Here is a 20,850-nt window from a genome sequence, read left to right as displayed (position 1 = left end):
TCCTCCTCCTCCTCCTCCTCCTCCTCCTCCTTCTTCTTCTTCTTCTTCTTCTTCTTCTTCTTCTTCTTTCTTCTTCTTCTTTCTTCTTCTTCTTCTTCTTTCTTCTTCTTCTTCTTCTTCTTTTTTTTTTTTTTCCCCCCCAGTCAGGGTTGTCAGCATTTTCCCATACTAGAAACTTAGAATAATCCTAACTTCTTAAATTCCTCTTATGCCCTAACCCAACCTGCCATCAGTTTCCTGCATTGAAATATCTTGGAGATGACACCCCCTCCCCACACTGTCACCGCTGAAGTTCACACACTCGCTACCTCATTTGTGCATTATTCACAGGGTTTACTAGCTGATTTCTTCAATCCCGTTCTTCCTCTTTTATCCATTTTACTCGTCATTAAGAGTCCAATTTTATTAAAACTTAGTTTTCTGAAATATTTCTCCCCTATGTAAGAGTTTCTAAACCAAATTCAGAGTGCTTTCCTCTTTAAGTTTTCTTTCATAGCAGATATTTTTCTTAGTCTGTCCTTTTTTTTTTTTTTTAAGATTTTATTTATTTATTTGACAGAGAGAGACAGCGAGAAAGCAAACACAAGCAGGGGAAGTGGGAGAGGGAGAAGCAGGCTTCCTACCAAGCAGGGAATCTGATGCGGGGCTCAATCCTCGGGCGCTGGGATCATGACCTGAGCTGAAGGCAGATGCTTAATGACTGAGCCACCTAGACACCCCTCTTACTCTGTCTTTATTTCCTTTTATTTCTCAACCTAAATTAACTTTCTTGTTGAAGAATGCACTTAGTGCACTGTTTCCTGCTTACCTCCCCTAACAAATCTAAGTGTCCATAGACGGTTTCCTCCTCTTTTCTGGTTGTGTCCTCCAGCGCCCACCTCCAACCTGTTTTGATCTCAAGATTCCAAGTTTTACCTTTCAAGGCCTAGCTTCTGAATTCCTTTCTTTTTGAACTTTCTTGGCAATTCCTGCCTCTGTGTTTTTGTAGTTGTTCTAAACTATGTTTTGAAAAAGCTGTGCGGTATGATGGAATTTCTTTGGAGTTAGAGAAGTATAGCTTTAGATCTTGACTTAGGTACTTACCAACTTTTTTGCTTTAAGCAAATTGACCTTTCTAAGGTAGTTTCTTTATCTATAAAATTTAAGTAATTGCATGTACACACATACATCTTACCATTTTATGAGTGTACAATGAGGTAATGTTTAGTAATGTATAGTTGCACTTAGTGTTAGGGATTGTTGCTTGAAAACAAAACCCCAGGATAGTAGTGTCTTAAACAAAGAAAGAAAGTCGAAGTTTATTTTTCTCCAATATAAAAGAAGTCTCCAGGGGTGCCTGGTTGGCTCAGTGGGTTAAAGCCACTGCCTTTGGCTCAGGTCATGATCCCAGGGTCCTGGGATCTAGCTGCACATCGCGCTTTCTGCTTAGCAAGGAGCCTGCTTCCCTTCCTCTCTCACTGCCTGCCTCTCTGCCTACTTGTGATCTCTGTCAAATAAATAAATAAATAAATCTTAAAAAAAAAAAAAGACGTCTCCAGGTTAGGTAATCCAGAACTGATATGGTAGTTCATCTGGGTCCCAGACTTTCTCTACTTTTGTTTTCTATCCTTCTAGAGCATGATTTCTATATAAAAATTGCACTTGCCACATGTTCCAAGGTGGCTGCTGGAGCTCCAGCCATCATAACTACATTTCAGATAGTGAAAAGAGGGAGAGCATGACAGGGCAAAAAGGGCGTGCTTTCCAGCTTAGTCAGCTTTCCTTAACCAGCCTTCTTGGAGGTCCTTCACAGCTCATCTATGGTAGTCTCAATGGCTAGTACTTAGTCACATGACCACTACTTGCTAAAAGGAGGCTGTAAATTTTAATCTCTTAATTATTGGCTACATTATTGCACAAAATAAAATAAATGTTACTAAGAAACAAGAAAATAATTAATACTGGGTAGGTATAGGCAGCCTTAGCCATGGTTACATGTGGTAACTTTGTGGTTCTTGACAAATACTGAGGCTTAACAAGTATCTTGATGCCTCTGTTCTTTCTGTTCCACTTAGTGTCAGTTTAGCACTTTATTCCTCTTTGCTTCGTATGTATCTTATTTTTTTCAGTTACACTGAAAGTTTCTTGGGGGCATAAAGACTGTATATCATAATTCTTTGTTGTGTTTCACAACACCTAACAGAGTGCTTGGCACTTGGAGCACATAGGCGAAACTTAATATGTATTTGCTAATTAATTGACTTTAGTTTTCACTAGGACCACATAGTTCTTTTAGCCTCTCATTGACTCTCCCCACTCACAATGACTATTTTGTATTTTTTCTTCAACTACAGAGTCGCAGCTACCTAGGGAGGATACATTGCAGGCTTTCATTCCTTTGATAATTTCCCGTTTTTTTTAAAGATTCTATTTATTTATTTGACAGAGACCATGAGAGAGGGAAACACAAGCGAGGGTGGGGGGTAGAAGAGAGAGAAGCAGGCTTCCCACTGAACAGGGAGTCTCATGTGGGGCTCAATCCCAGGACCCCGGGATCATGACCTGAGCTGACAGTAGATACTTAATGACTGAGTCACTGAGGCATCTCAGTTTCCTGTTTTCTAATGCCCCAAAAGTTATTCTGTGGAGTTGATATTCTAATATTTTATCTTTCTTTGGTTAATATATTTAAACTGTATTTGTTTTACACCTAGTGCTTGAAGATAAACACCTCAGATTAAACCTGAGGAAAAATGTATATTTGTATGTAACATATATCAATTACATATATATTTCTAGTATTCTTATTCATCATGAATATATAGAATAAGACTCTTCAAAATGCCACTGTTGGCAAGTCCTCAGGAAACGATTTTTCTGTGCATATTTAATTCACTCATGTATAAGAAAGCTCAGTGGTTTGAATAAAAGCTTAGGTCACATTTCTTTGTCACAGTGATTTTGAGCTGCTAGTGATTTTTCTTTTTTTCCCAACCCATGGATGAGACGAGAGGAAGAATTAACTGGAGAGAAGAGACTCTCTCCAAGAAGATAAAGAAATAGTATTACTGGAAATTTCTTTCCCATCTGCTTGAGTGAGACTTTCTGGTAAAAATAAGATCTTATAGTATCAAAGTATCTTGGAATAGAAGAGTTTATAGGAGTTCTTTTTATTCTACTTTGGAACTCACTGAATGGAATATTTTAAACATGCTTTATGCTTCCTTCAAATTTATTCTGTCACAGGTATTCATTACATTATTAGCATATGAATATATAAATAGAATACAATTTCATTCCCCATAACCAATATGCTAATATATTCATACACCCAAACATGCATATGTCTTATATAAACACATATAGAAATGCTAAGAGATAAAAGCATGCTGCTACAAATTCTTCTCAGAACAAAGTTAGTTATAAATAAAACAAAAGTTAAATATCATCCAGTTATGCACACTCAAAAAGAGTAGGTAGGTAGATCTACATGAATGGTTATCTGGCTTGATGTTTAGGTATATATTAAGTGGGTGGGAGAGGGGGCCTGGTCAATAAAGTAACTGCACAGTATTAATAAGAAGGAGAATACATATTAACTAAAAATTGTAATAGCTTTATGATAATTTTTTATGATAATTTTTAATGATACTTTTTGACTGGTATACAAATGACATAGAGTCATTTATTTATAAAAAGTTGGTATTTCTTTCTAGTTTGACTTTATTTGGTTTTGTTCTCATAGATGTTTTCTCCCAGATGTCAGATTCCAATGGCTTAATGATATTTAGCAAGTTTGACCAGTTTCTGAAGGAAGTTCTGAAGCTCCCAACAGCTGTCTTTGAAGGGCCATCTTTTGGTTACACAGAGCACTCAGTCCGCACCTGTTTTCCACAGCAGGTAAGGACAGTTTTGTAAAATCTAGGACTAGAAGAGCACTCATTCTTCCCTCCACCTTGTATCAGATTTCACCAGATTTGTCCTAGTCTAGAGACATAAAGTCTTGAGCAGGGGAGAAAAAAGACCTTTAAGTGGGAGGGGCATGAAAAAGAGGGCCTATGAAAACTTCTTCTGCGAATTCTGGTTTGGGGGAGAAGGGAGTCTTTCCTGAAAAATGATAACCTATGAAATATTTTAAATTATTAAAATTTTAAAGAAAAGTGTTTAAGATGAAGTGTTTATATTATTGCTACTGGACATATATTACTCTCCTGAATGAGTTCTTTAAGCTGTGAAATACAGGAATTTGGGCATAAAACTCTATACAATACTGGACCGTTTTTTCCTGAGCACTGAAGACAAGGAATGCTACACAGCTCCCAGCTGCCAGCTCAGAATCCCTCAAGGGCACACTGTCGTTTTTATATGAAGGAAAGATAGATTGGGTTTCCTCTTTATTTGTGTGTCCTTGTGCAGTCCTGCCCTTGAGGTTGTATGTGTGAATTCCTGAGATCTTAACTGTGCCTCAAATGACTCCGAGCAGAGTGGATGTTGACTCTGGCTTCATCTATTCCAGTAGACATGCGATAAAAGGAACTTCATGCTAAACTTAGACATTATGAAAAGTGGGGAATTAAGAAAAAGTCTGTTAAAACTAATAAGTAAAAGACTAATGGAAGTAGGATATTGACACGGTCTGAAAGTATCTCCCTATAAGATGTTCATTAATTATAAAAGAGAAATATAGTAACCTTAGAAAGTTACTATGTTGTAATAGAGAAGCCTGTCAGATCCACATTAACCTAGTGATCAAAGTCCCTGTCACCAGTAAAGGAAACAGACTGATATCCCTGCCCCCCGATTGGATGCACTGAGAAGTACCCAGTGTCACTGCTGTGGGCCAGAAAAGCACAAGCCAAGTCTCATCTTCCTTTTCTTGTTTTTCCCAATTTTTTATGTTTAATTTTATTTTTTACAGTTTTATTGAGATGTAATTGATACATAACATTGTAAAAGTTTAAGGTGTGCAATGTAATGATTTGTTATTTGTATGTATTACAAAACAGTTATCCACAACAAATTTAATTAATATCTGTCCTGAGTTCTCAATTTGAGGAAACATCTGACAAACCCAAATGAAGGGATTTCTACAAAATAACTGACCTGCACACTTAAAAAATGTCAATGTCATGAAAGACAAAAAAAAAAAAAAAAAAAGGAACCATTCTATGTCACAGGAGTGTAAGGAGAGAAAATGTCAATGCAGTTTATGATCCAGAATTTTCATTTTGTCATAAAGGACATTATTGGGACATTTGAAAAAAATCTGAATAAATTTTTAGTATTTTGTCATTAAATGTTAATTTACTGATTTTGATATTTATATTAAATTATGTAAGAGAATATCCTTGTTTTTAAAAAATGTGATCTGAGGTATTTAAGGGCAAAGCGACATCCCTTCTGCGGTGTTAACATTTGAGGAATCTGGGTAAGCGGGAATTTTTTGGATGATCTTCCCATCTTTCTGCAGGTCTAAATTTATTTAAAAATAAGAAGTTAACATATAAAAAGAACAAATCTAAAGGTTTGAGAACTGAAAGCACATTGTAAACTAGATCCTCCTGACTGTGATACTTTGATTCACAAGAGCCAAAACCAAACACACACATACTTTTTTTTACATTTGAAGTTAAGGATTCTTAACTGAAAGTCTGAATTCAGACTTTCAAACAATATTTTATAGCTTGTTTAGAGATTACTCATTAGCTGTAGCACCAAAAGTGGTACTCATAATACTAGTGAGTTATTTTTACCACGTTCTGAGGAGATATTCTTTCCAAATTTGTATGCACTTGGGCTGATTGTTTTTGTGGAAATTTGTCACCATACGTTATTTTTCCCTTTTTGTAAATGACAGTATCAACTTTTAGCATATTAAAAATAGCTGTGTGCCTCAATTTATTCTAATATAGTTAGCACTCCCCCTCCCCCACACTGATATGCGTTAAAAATTTTTAAAAAAATTATTATATTTATTAACATATAATGTGTTATTTGCCCCAGGGGTACAGGTCTGCTTATCATCAGGCTGACACACTTCACAGCACTCACCATAGCCCAGACCCTCCCCAGTGTCCATGACCCAACCACCCTATCCCTGCCCCCTCACCTCCCAGCAACCCACAGTTTGTTTTGTGAGATTAAGAGTCTCTTTCCATTCATTAGTCTCTGTCCATTCATTGAGGTATGAAAATGCCTGGAAGCAAGGTGAGTGAGGGTGGGTATGATAAAGAAACAGCAACTGGTTTTCATTTGGCATCGTCTCACTGCTGCTGCGTTTGTAGTGCCCTGATGTCAAATGGTTGCCCCGCAATACTCTGGGGTAATCTTGTACATGAGGTACGTGTGGCTTTTCGCACAAGATGCTTCCTGAAGGTTAGGCTAAACTTGATCAAGTTCCGGAATGCTACTACTGAATGTCGGAATAGGGAAGGCAATTTATACAAAGATGTGTCCATGAGGAAGGAGCTGTGACTAGTGGGTGACAGTCATGTGGGGTGCCAACCCAAAGTCACCTTAGCTCTATTTGCAATGTGGGAGCTATGAGGAGACTTCAGTATTGGAGCAGAAGTTTGAAATGTCGAAGAATACAAGAATTTCCAACTGTTAATCCTAAGAATGCTTTCTAGAATACTCCAGATTTCCTTATGCCTTTATTGTGAAGCCTTTGAACTCAAGAGCTGACTCTTGCCTCTTTCTTTTTTTTTTTTTTTTAAAGATTTTATTTACTTATTTGACAGATAGAGATCACAAGTAGGCAGAGAGGTAGATGAGAGAGAGGGGGAAGCAGGCTCCCCACTGAGCAGAGAGCCTGATGTGGGGCTTGATCCCAGGACCCTGAGATCATAACCTGAGTTGAAGGCAGATGCTTAACCCACTGAGCCACCCATGCGCCCTTGACTCTTGCTTCTTATTTGCTTCAGATTCTTAGGAAAAAACTCAGTCTTTGTGTTTTTTTCAAGATTTCATTTATTCATTTGAGAGAGAGAGGGCATGAGTTGGGTGGTGGGGCAGAGGGAGAGGCAGTGGGAGAGGGAGAGGGAGACTTCCCGCTGAGCAGGGAGCCTGATGTGGGGCTCAATCCCAGGACCCTGAGATCATGACCTGAGCTCAAGGCAGACGCTTACCCTACTGAGCCACCCAGGTGCCCCCCATTCTGTGTTTTGTTATGTGCCAAATTTGGAAAAGTCAGAGAAGCTTATTTTAGTCTAGAGGGAACTTAAGTCTTCCTTGGTTTGGAGAGATGACAAAAAAAAAAAAAAAAAAAAAAAAAAAGCCTTAGAAGAAAAAGTACTTACTGCTGGAATGACCAAAAAAAAAAAAGGGAGAGACTTTGAACAAAGTTCCATGCAGCAAGAGTTAAATCCAATGATTTTTGGGTTTCTTTTTGAAATGGTCTTTTCCCATATGGTTTGTTTTACTATGTATGTACTTTTTAAATGCAGAGGAACTCTCACACCCTCCAACAGAGAGAGAACAGTGTCAGTGGGAGGTGGAAATTGCACTGTTGGTTCACAGGCAGTTCCCTAGCATTTTGACGTTCTGGGCTGAGCAAAGAAGTGATCAAAATTAAAGAGAATGTAGGACTCTTTTAAGAAAGAAGTGGAGCTCTTGCAGGCGTACCTTTCTTTAGTGAAAGAAGTGGCTGGTTTGGAGGGTTCATGAGCTGCTTCCTTTTCTGCAGTGTTATGGGGTGAAACTGTGGGTTCAGAGCTAGAGAGGTGAAGACATCTTCTCCTGTCTCACACACCTGTGCTGCAAAAATTGACTGTCAGGGAGCTATCCCCTAGATCCAGTATTTAGTTTAGTTTTTTTTTTTTTTTTTAAGATTTTATTTATTTGACACAGAAAGAGGAAGCGCAAGCAGAGGGAGGAGCAAGGAGGTGGAGAAGCAGGCTCCCTGCTGAGCAAGGAGCCCCGTGTGGGGCCTGATGTGGGGCTTGTGATGCAACTCATCTGTCTTGAAAGTTGTATGCCCTTATCATGAGGAAGGAAAAAAGTATTTCAGGATTTAAGACTGAAAGGTATCATCTGATAGTGACTTTTGTTAATGCCTGTGAAGATTTAATTGTGCTGGTAGTAGTGTTAGTCCTCTGTTCACAAGGGTGCCTGTGTTTAGGTTTGTGCCAACCCTGTTTTTCTCATGTACCTTATTATTTTTAAATCCACGGTTTTGCAGTATGTGTTTTGCAGTATGTGCAGTTTTTCAGTAATGTATGCATTGCATTACAGGAGAAATACTCGAATTTTTTTTTAATGATATGAAGAAAATTACATATTTGTTTATTTTAATATAGCCTTAATTCTTTTTTAGAAAACAGTTTTGCAAACTAACCTATAATAAGAGATGTTGGATTACATACTTTTAAAAACACAACAAAGTTAAAAGCATTTATAAGTTAATTCAGCAGAACACATCAACTAGAACTCTCATACAAACCACTTTAGAAAAGGCTCTGGTGTTGGTTTCCTACAGTCCTCAACAGATACCTACTCATGATCTGGCAATTCTACTCTTAAGTTTTTCCCACATGAAAAACAAAACTTATGTGACAAAAAGATTTACAAGGATGCTTTTATCAGCCTCAGAAGCATCTGAGATGTCCATAATAAACCACTGAAGTAAAGTTAATTCAAGAAATAATGTGTTCAGGGGCGCTGGGTGGCTCAGTCGTTAGGCGTCTGCCTTCAGCTCAGGTCATAATCCCAGTGTCCTGGGAATGAACCCCGCATCAGGGTTCCTGCTGGGCAGGGAGCCTGCTTCTCGCCTTCCCACTCCCCCTGCTTGTGTTCTGTCTCTCACTGTGTCTCTCTCCCTGTCAAATAAATAAATAAAATGTTAAAAAAGAAAAAGAAATAATATGTCTGGGATTTGCTTCAAATTAATCCAGGCTGAAGGAAAGGTGAAAGTATGAATTAAAATTAGTCATAAGGGGTACCTGGGTGGCTCAGTGGGTTAAGTGTCTGCCTTTGGCTCAGGTCATGATCCCAGGATCCTGGGATCGAGTCTCACATCAGGCTTCTTGCTTAGCGGGGAGCTGCTTCCCTTTCCCTCTGCCTGCCACTCCCCCTTATTCTCTTTGACAAATAAATAAAATCTTAAAAAAAATTAGTCATATGTTGAGAATTGTTGAAGCTGGGTGATAAGCATATTATACTATTCTTTCTACTTTAGTAAATTTAAAAGATTTAATAGAAAAATTAATTCTAGTTGTAAATTTGTGATCGTGATCATTGTCTGAATAAAGCACAGTATTAACATAGTACCTCAAGTCTAATATTTTGGTGGGTAGACCAAATATATTGATTCTTCAGTGGTTATTTATTTATTGTTAAATATTTTATTTATTTATTTGAGATAGAGAGCTCGTGAGGTTGGGGGAGAAGCAGGGGGGGAGGGAGAGGGAGAGAATCTCAAGCAGACTCTGCTGTGAGAGTGGGGCCCGATGGAGGGCTTGATCCCATGACCCTGAGATCATGACGTGACCCGAAACTGAGTGGGTGCCTAACGGACTGAGCTCTTGATTCTTCTGTGGTTATAAACTAAAACTGACTTTAGAGACTTAAAGTTATTAAAAACAAGCAGCAAATAGCAATATTTAAAATTTCTCCCCAGTTTTTCTAAACTTCAGAGTTTAGGGATAAATTTTGTTTCTCCTTAAAAAGATGATGGCTATAAAAAAAAAAAGATGATTGCTATTTGTTGTATTATGTATTTTGTAGGTTTGTATTGACTTTAGTTTGAAGTGTTCAGTCTGTCTTGAGAGGATTTTATTTATTTATTTATTTATTTTTAAAGATTTTTTTTTTTTTAAGATTTTATTTATTTATTTGACAGACAGAGATCACAAGTAGGCAGAGAGGCAGGCACAGAGAGAGAGAGAGAGAGAGAGAGAGAGAGGAGGAAGCAGGCTCCCTGCAGAGCAGAGAGCCCAATGTGGGGCTCGATCCCAGGACCCTGGGATCATGACCTGAGCTGAAGGCAGAGGCTTCAACCCACTGAGCCACCCAGGCGCCCCAAAGATTTTTTTTTTTAATTTATTTATCAGAGATGGGGGGGAGAGAGCGAGCACAGGCAGACAGAATGGCAGGCAGAGGCAGAGGGAGAAGCAGGCTCCCTGCTGAGCAAGGAGCCCGATGTGGGACTCGATCCCAGGACGCTGGGATCATGACCTGAGCTGAAGGCAGCTGCTTAACCAACCGAGCCACCCAGGCATCCCAAGGATTTTATTTATTTTTAAATTGTTTTTTAAATGTGTGATTTTTTTTAAAAAGGTGGGTTGGGACAGAGGGAGAGGGAGAGAGAGATCTTAAGCAAGCTCCATACCCAGCATGGAATCCGCCGTAGGGCTTGATCTCACTGACCCTGAGATCGTGACCTAAGTAAAATCAAGAGTCAGAGGCTTAACTGACTGAGCCACCCAGGCACCCCTCACCCTGTGGAGGATTTTATTTTATTCTTTTATTTATTATTTTAAAAAAGATTTTATTTATTTATTTGACAGATTACAAGTAGGCAGAGAGGCAGGCAGAGAGAGAGGGGGAAGCAGGCTCCCTGCTGAGCAGAGAGCCTGATGCAGGGCTTGATCCCAGGATCCTGAGATCATGACTTGAGCCGAAGGCAGAGGCTCAACCCACTGAGCCATCCAGGTGCCTCCCTGCAGAGCATTTTAAATTTGATGTCTGTCTTTATGGAAGACTGAATAAGTACAGTAGGGGAAAGAGGGAGATGATGAAGTAGAGACAATTTTTCACTCAGTGTTGCAGGGCTCTCCTTGATTCAGAGGGAGGTGGGAAAGGGTAGTGACGTGATTACATTCTTGCCGGTGGATTTTTCAGAATAGCAACAGTATTTCTCATGCCTGGAGATGTCTTCTGACTCTTTGACTAGCATTATCATCTTCTGCTATACGCCAAAATGACTTTAATTCCCACTCTATCTTTGAAGTGAGACACTTTCTGGATGTTCTGACCTTGTTTTCCTGGACATTGAATAGTTTAGGAAGAATTGCCTGACACATGTATATGTGTATTTCATAGGAATTCTAATTAGGCAGGTTTTACTGTCTCCGTCAGCAGGCCCTCATTACCATGATGATCTAGTTGGGTTATTACCACGTTGCATTGATTTGAAGAGCTTCTTTCACACCTTATCATCCCTGATATAGAGATACTTCATGTGGCCAAGGGGATCTTACAGTTGCAGTTGACCGGCAGTGGTTATGCTGGGTTGTCTTTTCGTGCACGTGTGTGAACTTGACCTTCTCTTTCTTCAACAGAGGCCCTCGTATTTCATATCCCAGCTAAAATAGCCCTTCTTCTTTGATGCTCTGAATTTTCTTCTGCATTCCCATGGCTTGTCATATCTAGCTCACTTATGCCCTGAGGCGATGCTCCTTGATCTTCGGCTTTATATCCCCGTGACTAACAATGTCTGGAAAATGATCGATGCTTACTAGAAATTTGTTGGTTTAAATGATTTAAATTAAATGTTGGCATGAGAAAGTGTCTTTGACTTGAATTCTGATTCAAAGCTTAAACCTCATGGATGTACCTGCAACCTTGTTGTTTTCATTGACATTTTTATTCCATGATTTTCTCAAATGAAACAGTCCTTGCAATGAGGAAAATCAAGTATTTCAGGAGTTCTGGAGTTCCCCCATGTTTTAGCTACATTATATAAAAATATTTCTAATAAATAATAGGATAGCAACATTATATTGTTGTGTCTCTACAGAGTTCTTTAATTTTGGAAGTAAATTTGTGATATGGACAAACTCCGTGTCTCATAGTAATCAAAAGGTTAACCCATAGCACTGGTCCTATAACCAGTTAATGTATGTTTGTCCTGGTCGGATGAGATATTTATTTATTTATTTATTTGAGAAGCGAGACAATGAAAGAGAGCATTAGAGAGGAGAAGCAACTCCCTGTGCAGCTGGGAGCCCGATGCGGGACTTGATCCTAGTACTCCAGGATCATGACCTAAGCCGAAGGCAGTTTCTCAACCAAACTGAGCCAACCAGGTGCCCTGGGACAGGGTATATCTAACTCTGCACAGTAGTTTGTATAAAAATATTTTTCATCGGGAAGATTTAAAAAATGTTTTCAAGTTTATTAGCTATGTGTCATACGTGGTTTACTTGATTATCAAGTAAGTTAAGGCAATGGGTAATACTTAACCTGTCGTCCATGAGGAAATGAGAGTTTTTTTTAAAGATTTTATTTATTTATTTGACAGAGAAAGCGAGAGATCACAAGTCAGCAGAGAGGCAGGCAGAGAGAGGGGGAAGCAGGCTCCCTGCTGAGCAGAGAGAGCCCAATCCTAGGACCTTGGACCCTGAGATGATCTCAGCCCTGAGCCACCCAGGCACCCTGAAATGAGAGGTTTTAATGCACCTATGATGATCCAATGCTAAACTAATTGTTTTCTCATGTTACTTTAGTGATACTGGATTTCTCATTTTTAAGAGATGGTCCCTGTCTCCCTTTAAAACAGGGAAAATGTAGTCATGGGTGGAGGGTGGGAGGTGAGAATGGCTCTGGGGTAGGTAGTAAGTGTCAGTATTGGGGCTTAGAATAACAAAGGGCTGGGAAATAGGTGACAAAAATAAATGCTTACTTCCAAGAGAAGAGATGAGTACACATAAGGATAAAAACAGCCTCAGTGTTTTATAGAGGAAGGCAGAGATAAATCACAGTGTGTCTGCCCAGTGGACCAGGCTGCTGTTAAAATGATTAGAAATGAAGACCTTTGTAGCAAAACAATATTTAATAAAAAGCTAAGTGAAGAAACATATATTTTTGCCTGCCTTATGTATGTAATTACATAGAAGCATATATACATTTGGATAGAAATATAGCAAGACGAGAATTGTGGGAATGTGCATTTTTTTGCAATTTTATTACAAATATTGTGCTGCAAAAATAAGGAGAAATTCCTAGAATGTGTTCAACTCAAGAAGAAAAACCAAAATGAAACAAAAAAGGAGGAAAAGAGAGTCAACCTTTCTTCCGCGCAGTTATTTACCGAATCATGGACTTTTTGAGCTGGGAATTCTATTTCAGCTATTCTCAAACTTTTTGGTCTTAGAGCCTCTTTGCAATAAAAATTATTGAGGACCCTAGAGAGCTTTTGCTTATGTGGGTTATACCTATTGGTATTTCCATACTAGAAATTAAATTTGAGAAATTAAAGATATATATTGTCATTTAAAAATAATGATAGGATGCTTGGGGGCTCAGTTGGTTGGGCATCCAACTCTTGACCTCAGCTCAGGTCTCGATCTTAGGGTTGTGAGTTTAAGCCCTGTGTTGGACTCCACACTGTGTGGAGCCTACGTGGAAAAAAAAAAAAATGATAAACTCATTTCATGTTAAATAATATATTTTTATGGAAAGTCACTATATATTCCAAAACAAAAATATTTAGCAAGTGTGCCATGGTTTTACATTTTTGCAAATTGCTTTAATATTTGGCTCCATTGAAGACAGCTGGGTTCTCCTACCTGCCTCTCCATTGATTCCATTGTGATATGTTGTTTTGGTTAAAGTATAGAAAGAAATCTGGCCTTACAAAGGGAGGAATGCTTTAGTAGTTTTTTCGGATGATTGTGGAAATGCCATCTTGCTTCTGACGCACCCCACTGTATGAGAGATTAAGAATGAAAAGGACAAATAATGTCTGAGAATTTTTATGAAAACTGTTCTCGCCTCATGGACTCCTTGAAAATATTTTAGGGACCCACAGGGCAGCTTTTGACGACCCCTTGAGAACCACTGCTCTACCCTTTCAGAGGTAAGAAAACTGAAACCAGAATGTCAAATGATTTCCCCCAAATTACATGGTTTATGGAAGACAGAGTTGTGGGACACAGTTCTTCTTGTTTCATTCCTCATGCTTTTGGAGGACTTCCAATTACAAAATGACCTTGGGACAACTTCTGTAAACTGACCCTGAGTGTTTTTATCAAGGGCTTCTGACATATCAGATGTAATTGTTCCTTTTGATCTTGAAGATTAAAAAAGAAAGTATAATTTAGGCGAATCAAAGCTTTTTAAGAAGAAAAGTTGCATGAGGATTGCAGGTAGACTTGTAGAAATGCAATTTTTAGTATTAGATATAAAATATATAGAAATATTAATTTAAACATATATTTAGTTTTGGTTCCTATCTCTTGCAAGCTAAAAGACTTCATAGCATCTTCTTTCTCAGTAATTCTATGTAGACACTTTTTGTTTTGCTTTGTTGCAGTTGTCTGCATCGCCATAATTAGAGGCATTTTCCATATCTGTCCCTCCATTTAAATGTTCGGTGACTTTCTGGTTTTATTTTAAATGTTGTTCACCTGTTCCTCTGAGGTTCCACTGAGGTCTCAGAAACATCAGTGACTTGGATGCCAGAGATGGAAAATACTCCGGAAAACTTTATTTAGCCTTCTTGAGTAGGTATTTTTCAAACCTGACTGCCAGAGCATGGCTTTCTGTAAAGGGCCTTCGGATGGTAACTTCCTACTGTTATCACCCTCAGTCAGCCCTCGTGCTTGCCCCTTCCCTCCCCCTGTTCAGCATTGGGCTCCAATCTCTGTCCTCGATCGGAGGCTTTCCTTCATATTTCTTCATCTCTTTCAAGGTTTTATTGCAAAAGCCTCTTTCTTGCTCTGCTGTCTACTTTATCTTCCCTTTTCTGTTCCCTATTTACCAATTTCTTTTTTTTTTTAAAGATTTTCATTAATAAGAATGATCTCCTTAAATACAGTGGAGTCAAAAGTCATATAGTTGCCAGAAAGATACACAAAAGTCAGTCTGTAGTCCGTTTGTATGATGGGAACCATCGTTGGAGAAGTAGCAGGATGGCAGATGCCGGGGGCAGCCACTCTCCTGACTTATCACCAAAGTGCCTTCCCTCTTTGCTCTGTTCATGGTGAATAGATTTGTGGTAAAAATCACTTATCTTGTCATATGCTGGTGAAATCTTTCAGTCAGCTCTAACCAATTTTATCTTTTCTACCCCCCCCCCCCCCATATAAAGTAGTTTAAAGTTTTATGGGGAAGCACCTCATTTTGTATATCCTGTTATCACCTCAAGAGAAGTGGTGGAACCGAGAACATACTTTTTGGGAGAGACTAAGATGAAATTCTGGGTGCCTTTTGGTATCCACTTGCCCCTAGTCCTCAGTCCCTCCCCCCTGCCTTGGAATGGTGGGACCAGGACTTGGAAAAGTCCTACGCACTTATTGGTCCTGCATTTCCTACTCTCCCATGTCTTCCCTTTTGTCTCTGCCCTTCTTTTGGAATCAAGTTTGAAGTGGGGGCCGAGGTGGCCAAGGTGCAATGACAGAACTCTCACATGTAGTTGTAAAGTGCTCCCTTTCCCTCCTTTTTCCTTTCCTTTCGGAGCTGCAAAGGTGTTTTGTGAGTTAGAGGAAATAAAAAGAAAATCCATCAGTTTGAAAATTCTTGAGAATCTCTTCTATCTACATCACATGACTATTTTTTCTAGACTGTTTTCGGATTTTTAATGTCCCTTGGGATGTAATTATGTTGGTGTTTCACAAACAGTGGAAGCTTTGTAGGTATTTGTTTAAAAGAGAAATAAAGACAGAACAGTCTAGCTGGGGAGCTGGTATAATGGGGTAGTGCTGGACGTTGGGTGTTCAGACTCTATTTTCATCCTTGTAATTGTCTTTGTGACTGGATCAAATTATTTCACTACTCTGCACTTTAGTTTTCTTTCTGAAAATGAGAAAGTTGTTAAGTGATGTTTAACAGTGTTTGCTCCCCACGTTAGTATTTTTTCAGTGATTACTTATCAAGTGCCTGTCGTGTGCCTGACACTGTTACGAAATGCTGGAAACACAGTAAACAACAAATGGAGTAGTTCCTGCTCTTGGCTGATGTTTTATAATGGGGTGTGGGATGTCTGTCTCCCCATCGGTAACAGAAATAGTAATTTGAAGGACAGCTGAGTTCCAGTCCTTGCTTTGTGTCTGATTTAGTTAGGACCTTCCAGGTTATTTATTGCCCCCCTCCAAGATTTATTTATTTATTTGAGAGAGAAAGAGAAACAGAATACAAGCAGGAAAGGGGCAGAGGGAGAGGCGGAGAGAGAATCCCAAGCAGACTCCCTGCTGAGTGCGGAGCTTAATGTGAAACTCAGTTCCACAGCCCCGAGATCATGACCTGAACTGAAATGAGGAGTCAGATGTTCAACCAGCTGAGCCACTCAGGTGCACCAGGACCTTCAGAAGTCATTTAAAATGCTCTTTTCCTTTATTTTCTCATCTGTGATGGGGACAGTGATACCTAAACTATTTACCTTAAACAGTGGTTTTAAGACTCAAAATAATGGGGGCACCTGGGTGGCTCAGTGGGTTAAGCCTCTGCCTTCGGCTCAGGTCATGATCTCAGGGTCCTGGGATCGAGCCCTGCCTGGGGCTCTCTGCTCAGCGGGAAGCCTGCTTCCCCCCTCTCTCTCTGCCTGCCTCTCTGCCTACTTGTGATCTCTCTCTGTGTCAAATAAATAAATAAATAAATAAAAGACTCAAAATAATGTATGCAGAAGTGCATTTGAATACAATAGTAATGTATAGTGTGTTTCAGTTTTATCGTAATGAAAAATACTACTGTATTTTCCTGTAGAATTTCACATGGAATTCTTTTTTTTTTTTTTTTTTTTAAGATTTTATTCATCCATCAGAGGGGGGTGGGAGAGAGCGAGCACAGGCAGACAGAATGGCAGGCAGAGGCAGAGGGAGAAGCAGGCTCCCTGCCGAGCAAGGAGCCCTATGTGGGACTCGATCCCAGGACGCTGGGATCATGACCTGAGCCGAAGGCAGCTGCTTAACCAACTGAGCCACCCAGGCGTCCCTCACATGGAATTCTTTATAACTTGGTTGAGTGAATTCTAGATTAACTTAATTTTGGAATTCAGAGATACTTGAAGAATATAAGGTATGTTTGTTTTTCTTCTCTTCACAGAAGAAGATAATGCTAAATATGTTTTTAGACACAATGATGGCCGATCCTCCTCCCCAGTGCCTTGTCTGGCTACCTCTCATGCACAGGCTCGCCCATGTTGAGAATGGTAAGCAGAACTTGGATCATTCAGTCTCTTGTGCTATGGGAAATACAGGAACTGATGGTATTTGTAATGTCCTTAGCTATTACCATTGAAAATTAAAATTGATATTTGCTGTCACTGTGTCCTTTGGATTTGTGATTTTTGCTTTTAAAAGAGGGATTTTTAAAAAACTATATTTATTTATTTGAGACAGAGAGCATGAGCGAGAGAGAGCAAGAGAGCTCAAGCAGTGGGGGAAGGGGAGAGGGTGAAGGAGAAACAGATTCCCCGCTGAGCAGGGAGCCTGATGTGGGACTCAATCCCAGGACCCTGATATCATGACCTGAGCCAAAAGGCAGAGGATTAACCTGCTGATCCACCCAGGTGCCCTTCGAAGGAGGAATATTTATTTCTCAAGGAAAAGTAGGGGAAGGGGGTTTATTACTTAGGATATCAAGAAATAGTAATATTAGGTCATAAAACTTTGTGGTTCAAATTCTGGGTTTTTCCCCACTAAGCATCACTTGAACCCATCTGATTTAGACCTGACTTCCCTTTTTACCTTTAATTTATACTGTTATAAAAAAAAATTAGATGTATGCAGTATCAAGCACTAACACTAATGATTTTGGAACAGTTTAAAGGAAAATAACTGTGATAGAATTTGGTACTTCACACATCTTCAGTTTCTGCCTTTACTATTTTATCTTGAATTACTCTTGGTACCTTTTTGAGGAATTTGACTTAAATGTTTGTCTTGGTTAGAATTGAAATGGTACTTTTTTCTTCTGTTGTTATCAGTTTATCTCCTTGTTTAGGTTGTGTGAGTTTGTTAAAGGAAGGGCTATAGTTTCTTTCTTTCCTTTTTTTTCTTTTAAGATTTTATTTATTTATTTGACAGAGATCACAAGTATGGGGAGAGGCAGGCAGAGAGAGAGGAGGAAGCAGGCTCCCTGCTGAGCAGAGAGCCCAATGTGGGGCTCGATCCCAGGACCCTGGGATCATGACCTGAGCCAAAGGCAAAGGCTTTAACCCACTGAGCCACCCAGGCACCCCAGGGCTTATGTAACCTCCCTCCCTCCTCTCAAGGCTCTTGCCTGTTTCTTATTCTGCCAAAAAGAACCAGTAAATCTGAGAAGCATGAAAAGGTAGAGCTCCCTTTTTCCCTTTGTAAGGATGAAATGCACATCCATACTCTGTCTTCTCCCTCTCTCATCTGTACCTTTTGTTTTTAAACCTCTCAGCCTTTTGTGCCACTGTGGCTTTAGTTCACAGGAACCTTAGATTCAGGATTACTTTCTTAAAGGTGTAGAATCTCTTGACTAAAACAGCTAAAAAAATTTTTTTAAAAGATTTTATTTATTTATTTGACAGAGAGAGAGAGAGACAGTGAGAAAGGGAACACAAGCAGGGGGAGTGGGAGAGAGAGAAGCAGGCTTCCCTCTGAGCAGGGAGCGTGATGTGGGGCTCGATCCCAGGGCCCTGGGGTTATGACGGGGCTGAAAGCAGACACTTAACAACTAAGCCACCCAGGTGCCCCTAGATTGTATAGTTTTAATTTGGAGCACAGATTTCTTTTTAAAGATTTTATTTATTTATTATAGAGAGAGTGAGTGAAAGAGAGAGCCCATGAGCAGGGGCAGCGAGAGAGGGAGAGGCAGGCTCCCTGCTGAGTAGAGACGACCCCCCCCCCCCCCCCCCCGCCCCCAGGGCTTGATCCCAAGGCCCCAAGATCATAGCCTGAGCAGAAGGCAGACGCTTAACCGACTGAGCCACCTAGGCGCCCCTGGAAAATAAATTTTAGACTGAGAAGGCTTCTTTTTCTTCTTTCTATATGTATTTATCCTCTACGATCCTTATCATACATTTATCATTCTAGTGAACACAAGTTTCATTTTAAAAAAAGAAATCGGTTATTTTCTCAGGTGGATTGGAATGTAACATTCTAACTTGAAAACCTGTTCTCATCTATCATCTTCCCCTTTTATTCTAGTAAATGGCTGGTTCTTTAACTGGGAGACAATTTAGGGGTTTTCGGTTCTAATATTGTTTTCACCTTTGCTTGTTTCTCTGAGGTTTGGTTTTCCCCCGTCTGGACCTTCTTTATCCAAATGAAAATGGCTTCTTTCTGTCTCCTGTCCCCCTCTCCGCCTTCTGCAGTCTTCCACCCCGTGGAGTGCTCCTACTGCCGCTGCGAGAGCATGATGGGCTTCCGGTACCGATGCCAGCAGTGCCACAACTACCAGCTCTGCCAGAACTGCTTCTGGCGTGGCCATGCCAGCGGCCCTCACAGCAACCAACACCAGATGAAGGAGCACTCGTCTTGGGTAATTGCTCTGTGTCTGTCTGTGTCCTCCGCCCTTGCCCAGTCTCTGTGGTGACAGTGCCCGCTGCCTCCGGCTGGAGGCCTCGCCAAGGGAGGCCGCAGGGTAGCCCAGCCTTCTGCTCACGATTCTGAGCGCAGATACGTTGTGCTGCGTCACCTGGCTTTGTTTGTTTGTTTGTTTGTTTGTTTTCACCACTTGATTTTAAAAGGAGAATTTTTAAAGTCCCAGGAGATGGAGATACCATTACAATTTGAAATGGAAAAGTAAGTGAGAAGGGTCTTCTTATTTTAAAATTGTGCAAGCGGTAATCCCCTCCAAGCTTACTCTCTGAGCTTTTCTTAAGATTTTAAGTTCTTTTTCTCAAGCATATTTCCTACACGTCTCTAGGTTTTAAATGTTGCAGAGAAGACTGCGTGAACTGAAGGAGTTAAATTTTTATCTCTCTGAAGTTGGGGAAATGTTGTATCTTACAGTTGCCACATTGGTGTCCTTCCTTCCTAGATTTTATTTATTTGATGGAGAGAGACCCAGGGAGAGAGAGAACACAAGCAGGGGAGCGGGAGAGGGAGAAGCAGGCTTCCAGTCGAGCAGGGAGACTGACGCAGGGCTGAGTCCCAGGACCCTGGGATCATGATCTGAGCCGAAGGCAGGTGCTTAACCCACTGAGCACCCAGGCGCCCTGGTGTCCTTACTTTCAAAAGCAGTCCTGTAAATAACAATATTTGGGTGGAGGATGTGTGATTTTCCTCTAGTGTTTAGAAATCACCTGACAAGCTTAGCATCAATCATTTTTTTTTCTCCTTTCTCAATTTATTTTCAGAATTTTTAAAAAGTCATTCATTTATTTCCAAAAACTCATTTTAAAAACTTTTCCCTCTAGTTTTTATTAGTTGGTTGGTTTGTTGGTTGGTTTGCTAAAGGATAGAACAATATATAGGGTCACAGGTATAATTTAGGATTTAGGTTCTTACCCTGGGTCATCCTACTGGACTTTAAGTGTTAGCTTCAGTTATCAGGGTTTTTTTTTTCTTTCTTTCTTTTTTCTTCTAGTTAGCCTTCTTAAAACTTAATCAAGAAAAAAGCCAAGTAAGCTCATATTAAGGATTGGTTTAAAAAACACAGACACACACACAACAAATTTCAACCCATGTGTACGCTTTACTTCTTACATCTCTGACACGTTAGAGAAATTTTTTTTTTAATCAGGTTCTCAGTGACACTTAACCATAAAATTTCGTTAAACTGAACATCCTCTCCTGGGTTTTGTTGTGTTGGAAATTACAGTATTTTTTTGGTTGAGGAGTGATTACTTAAAATTTTTAAACAAGCAATGGAAAAAAATTACAATGTAGTAGGTTCTTCTTTCACTGAATAAAGATAATCTCTAATAGAGATTTCACTGCATAGAAATAATTCAAGTTGTTATTTTTCCCTTTCTTAAAGTACAGGTGTCCCACTTAATTGATTTATTAGTGTTTTTCT

At 39.7% G+C, this 20,850-nt stretch overlaps 1 protein-coding gene across 12 annotated transcripts in view; it reads left to right on the top strand.

Annotated features, from left to right (window-relative positions):
* DTNB (dystrobrevin beta) overlaps positions 1-20,850 on the top strand; it is a 236,340-nt gene that overhangs the window by 66,425 nt on the left and 149,065 nt on the right. For all 12 annotated transcript variants that reach the window (XM_059405271.1, XM_059405274.1, XM_059405273.1 and 9 more), the window contains 3 exons: positions 3,725-3,879; positions 16,960-17,065; positions 19,202-19,368. In XM_059405271.1, coding sequence (XP_059261254.1) covers positions 3,725-3,879; positions 16,960-17,065; positions 19,202-19,368 — 428 coding nt within the window. The remainder of the gene's footprint in view (positions 1-3,724; positions 3,880-16,959; positions 17,066-19,201; positions 19,369-20,850) is intronic.

The sequence above is a fragment of the Mustela nigripes genome, chromosome 7 (assembly GCF_022355385.1).
Source record: "Mustela nigripes isolate SB6536 chromosome 7, MUSNIG.SB6536, whole genome shotgun sequence".
NCBI lineage: Eukaryota > Metazoa > Chordata > Mammalia > Carnivora > Mustelidae > Mustela > Mustela nigripes.
Note: the sequence above shows the minus strand (reverse complement) of the source record. Positions and strands in the feature narration are given on the sequence as shown.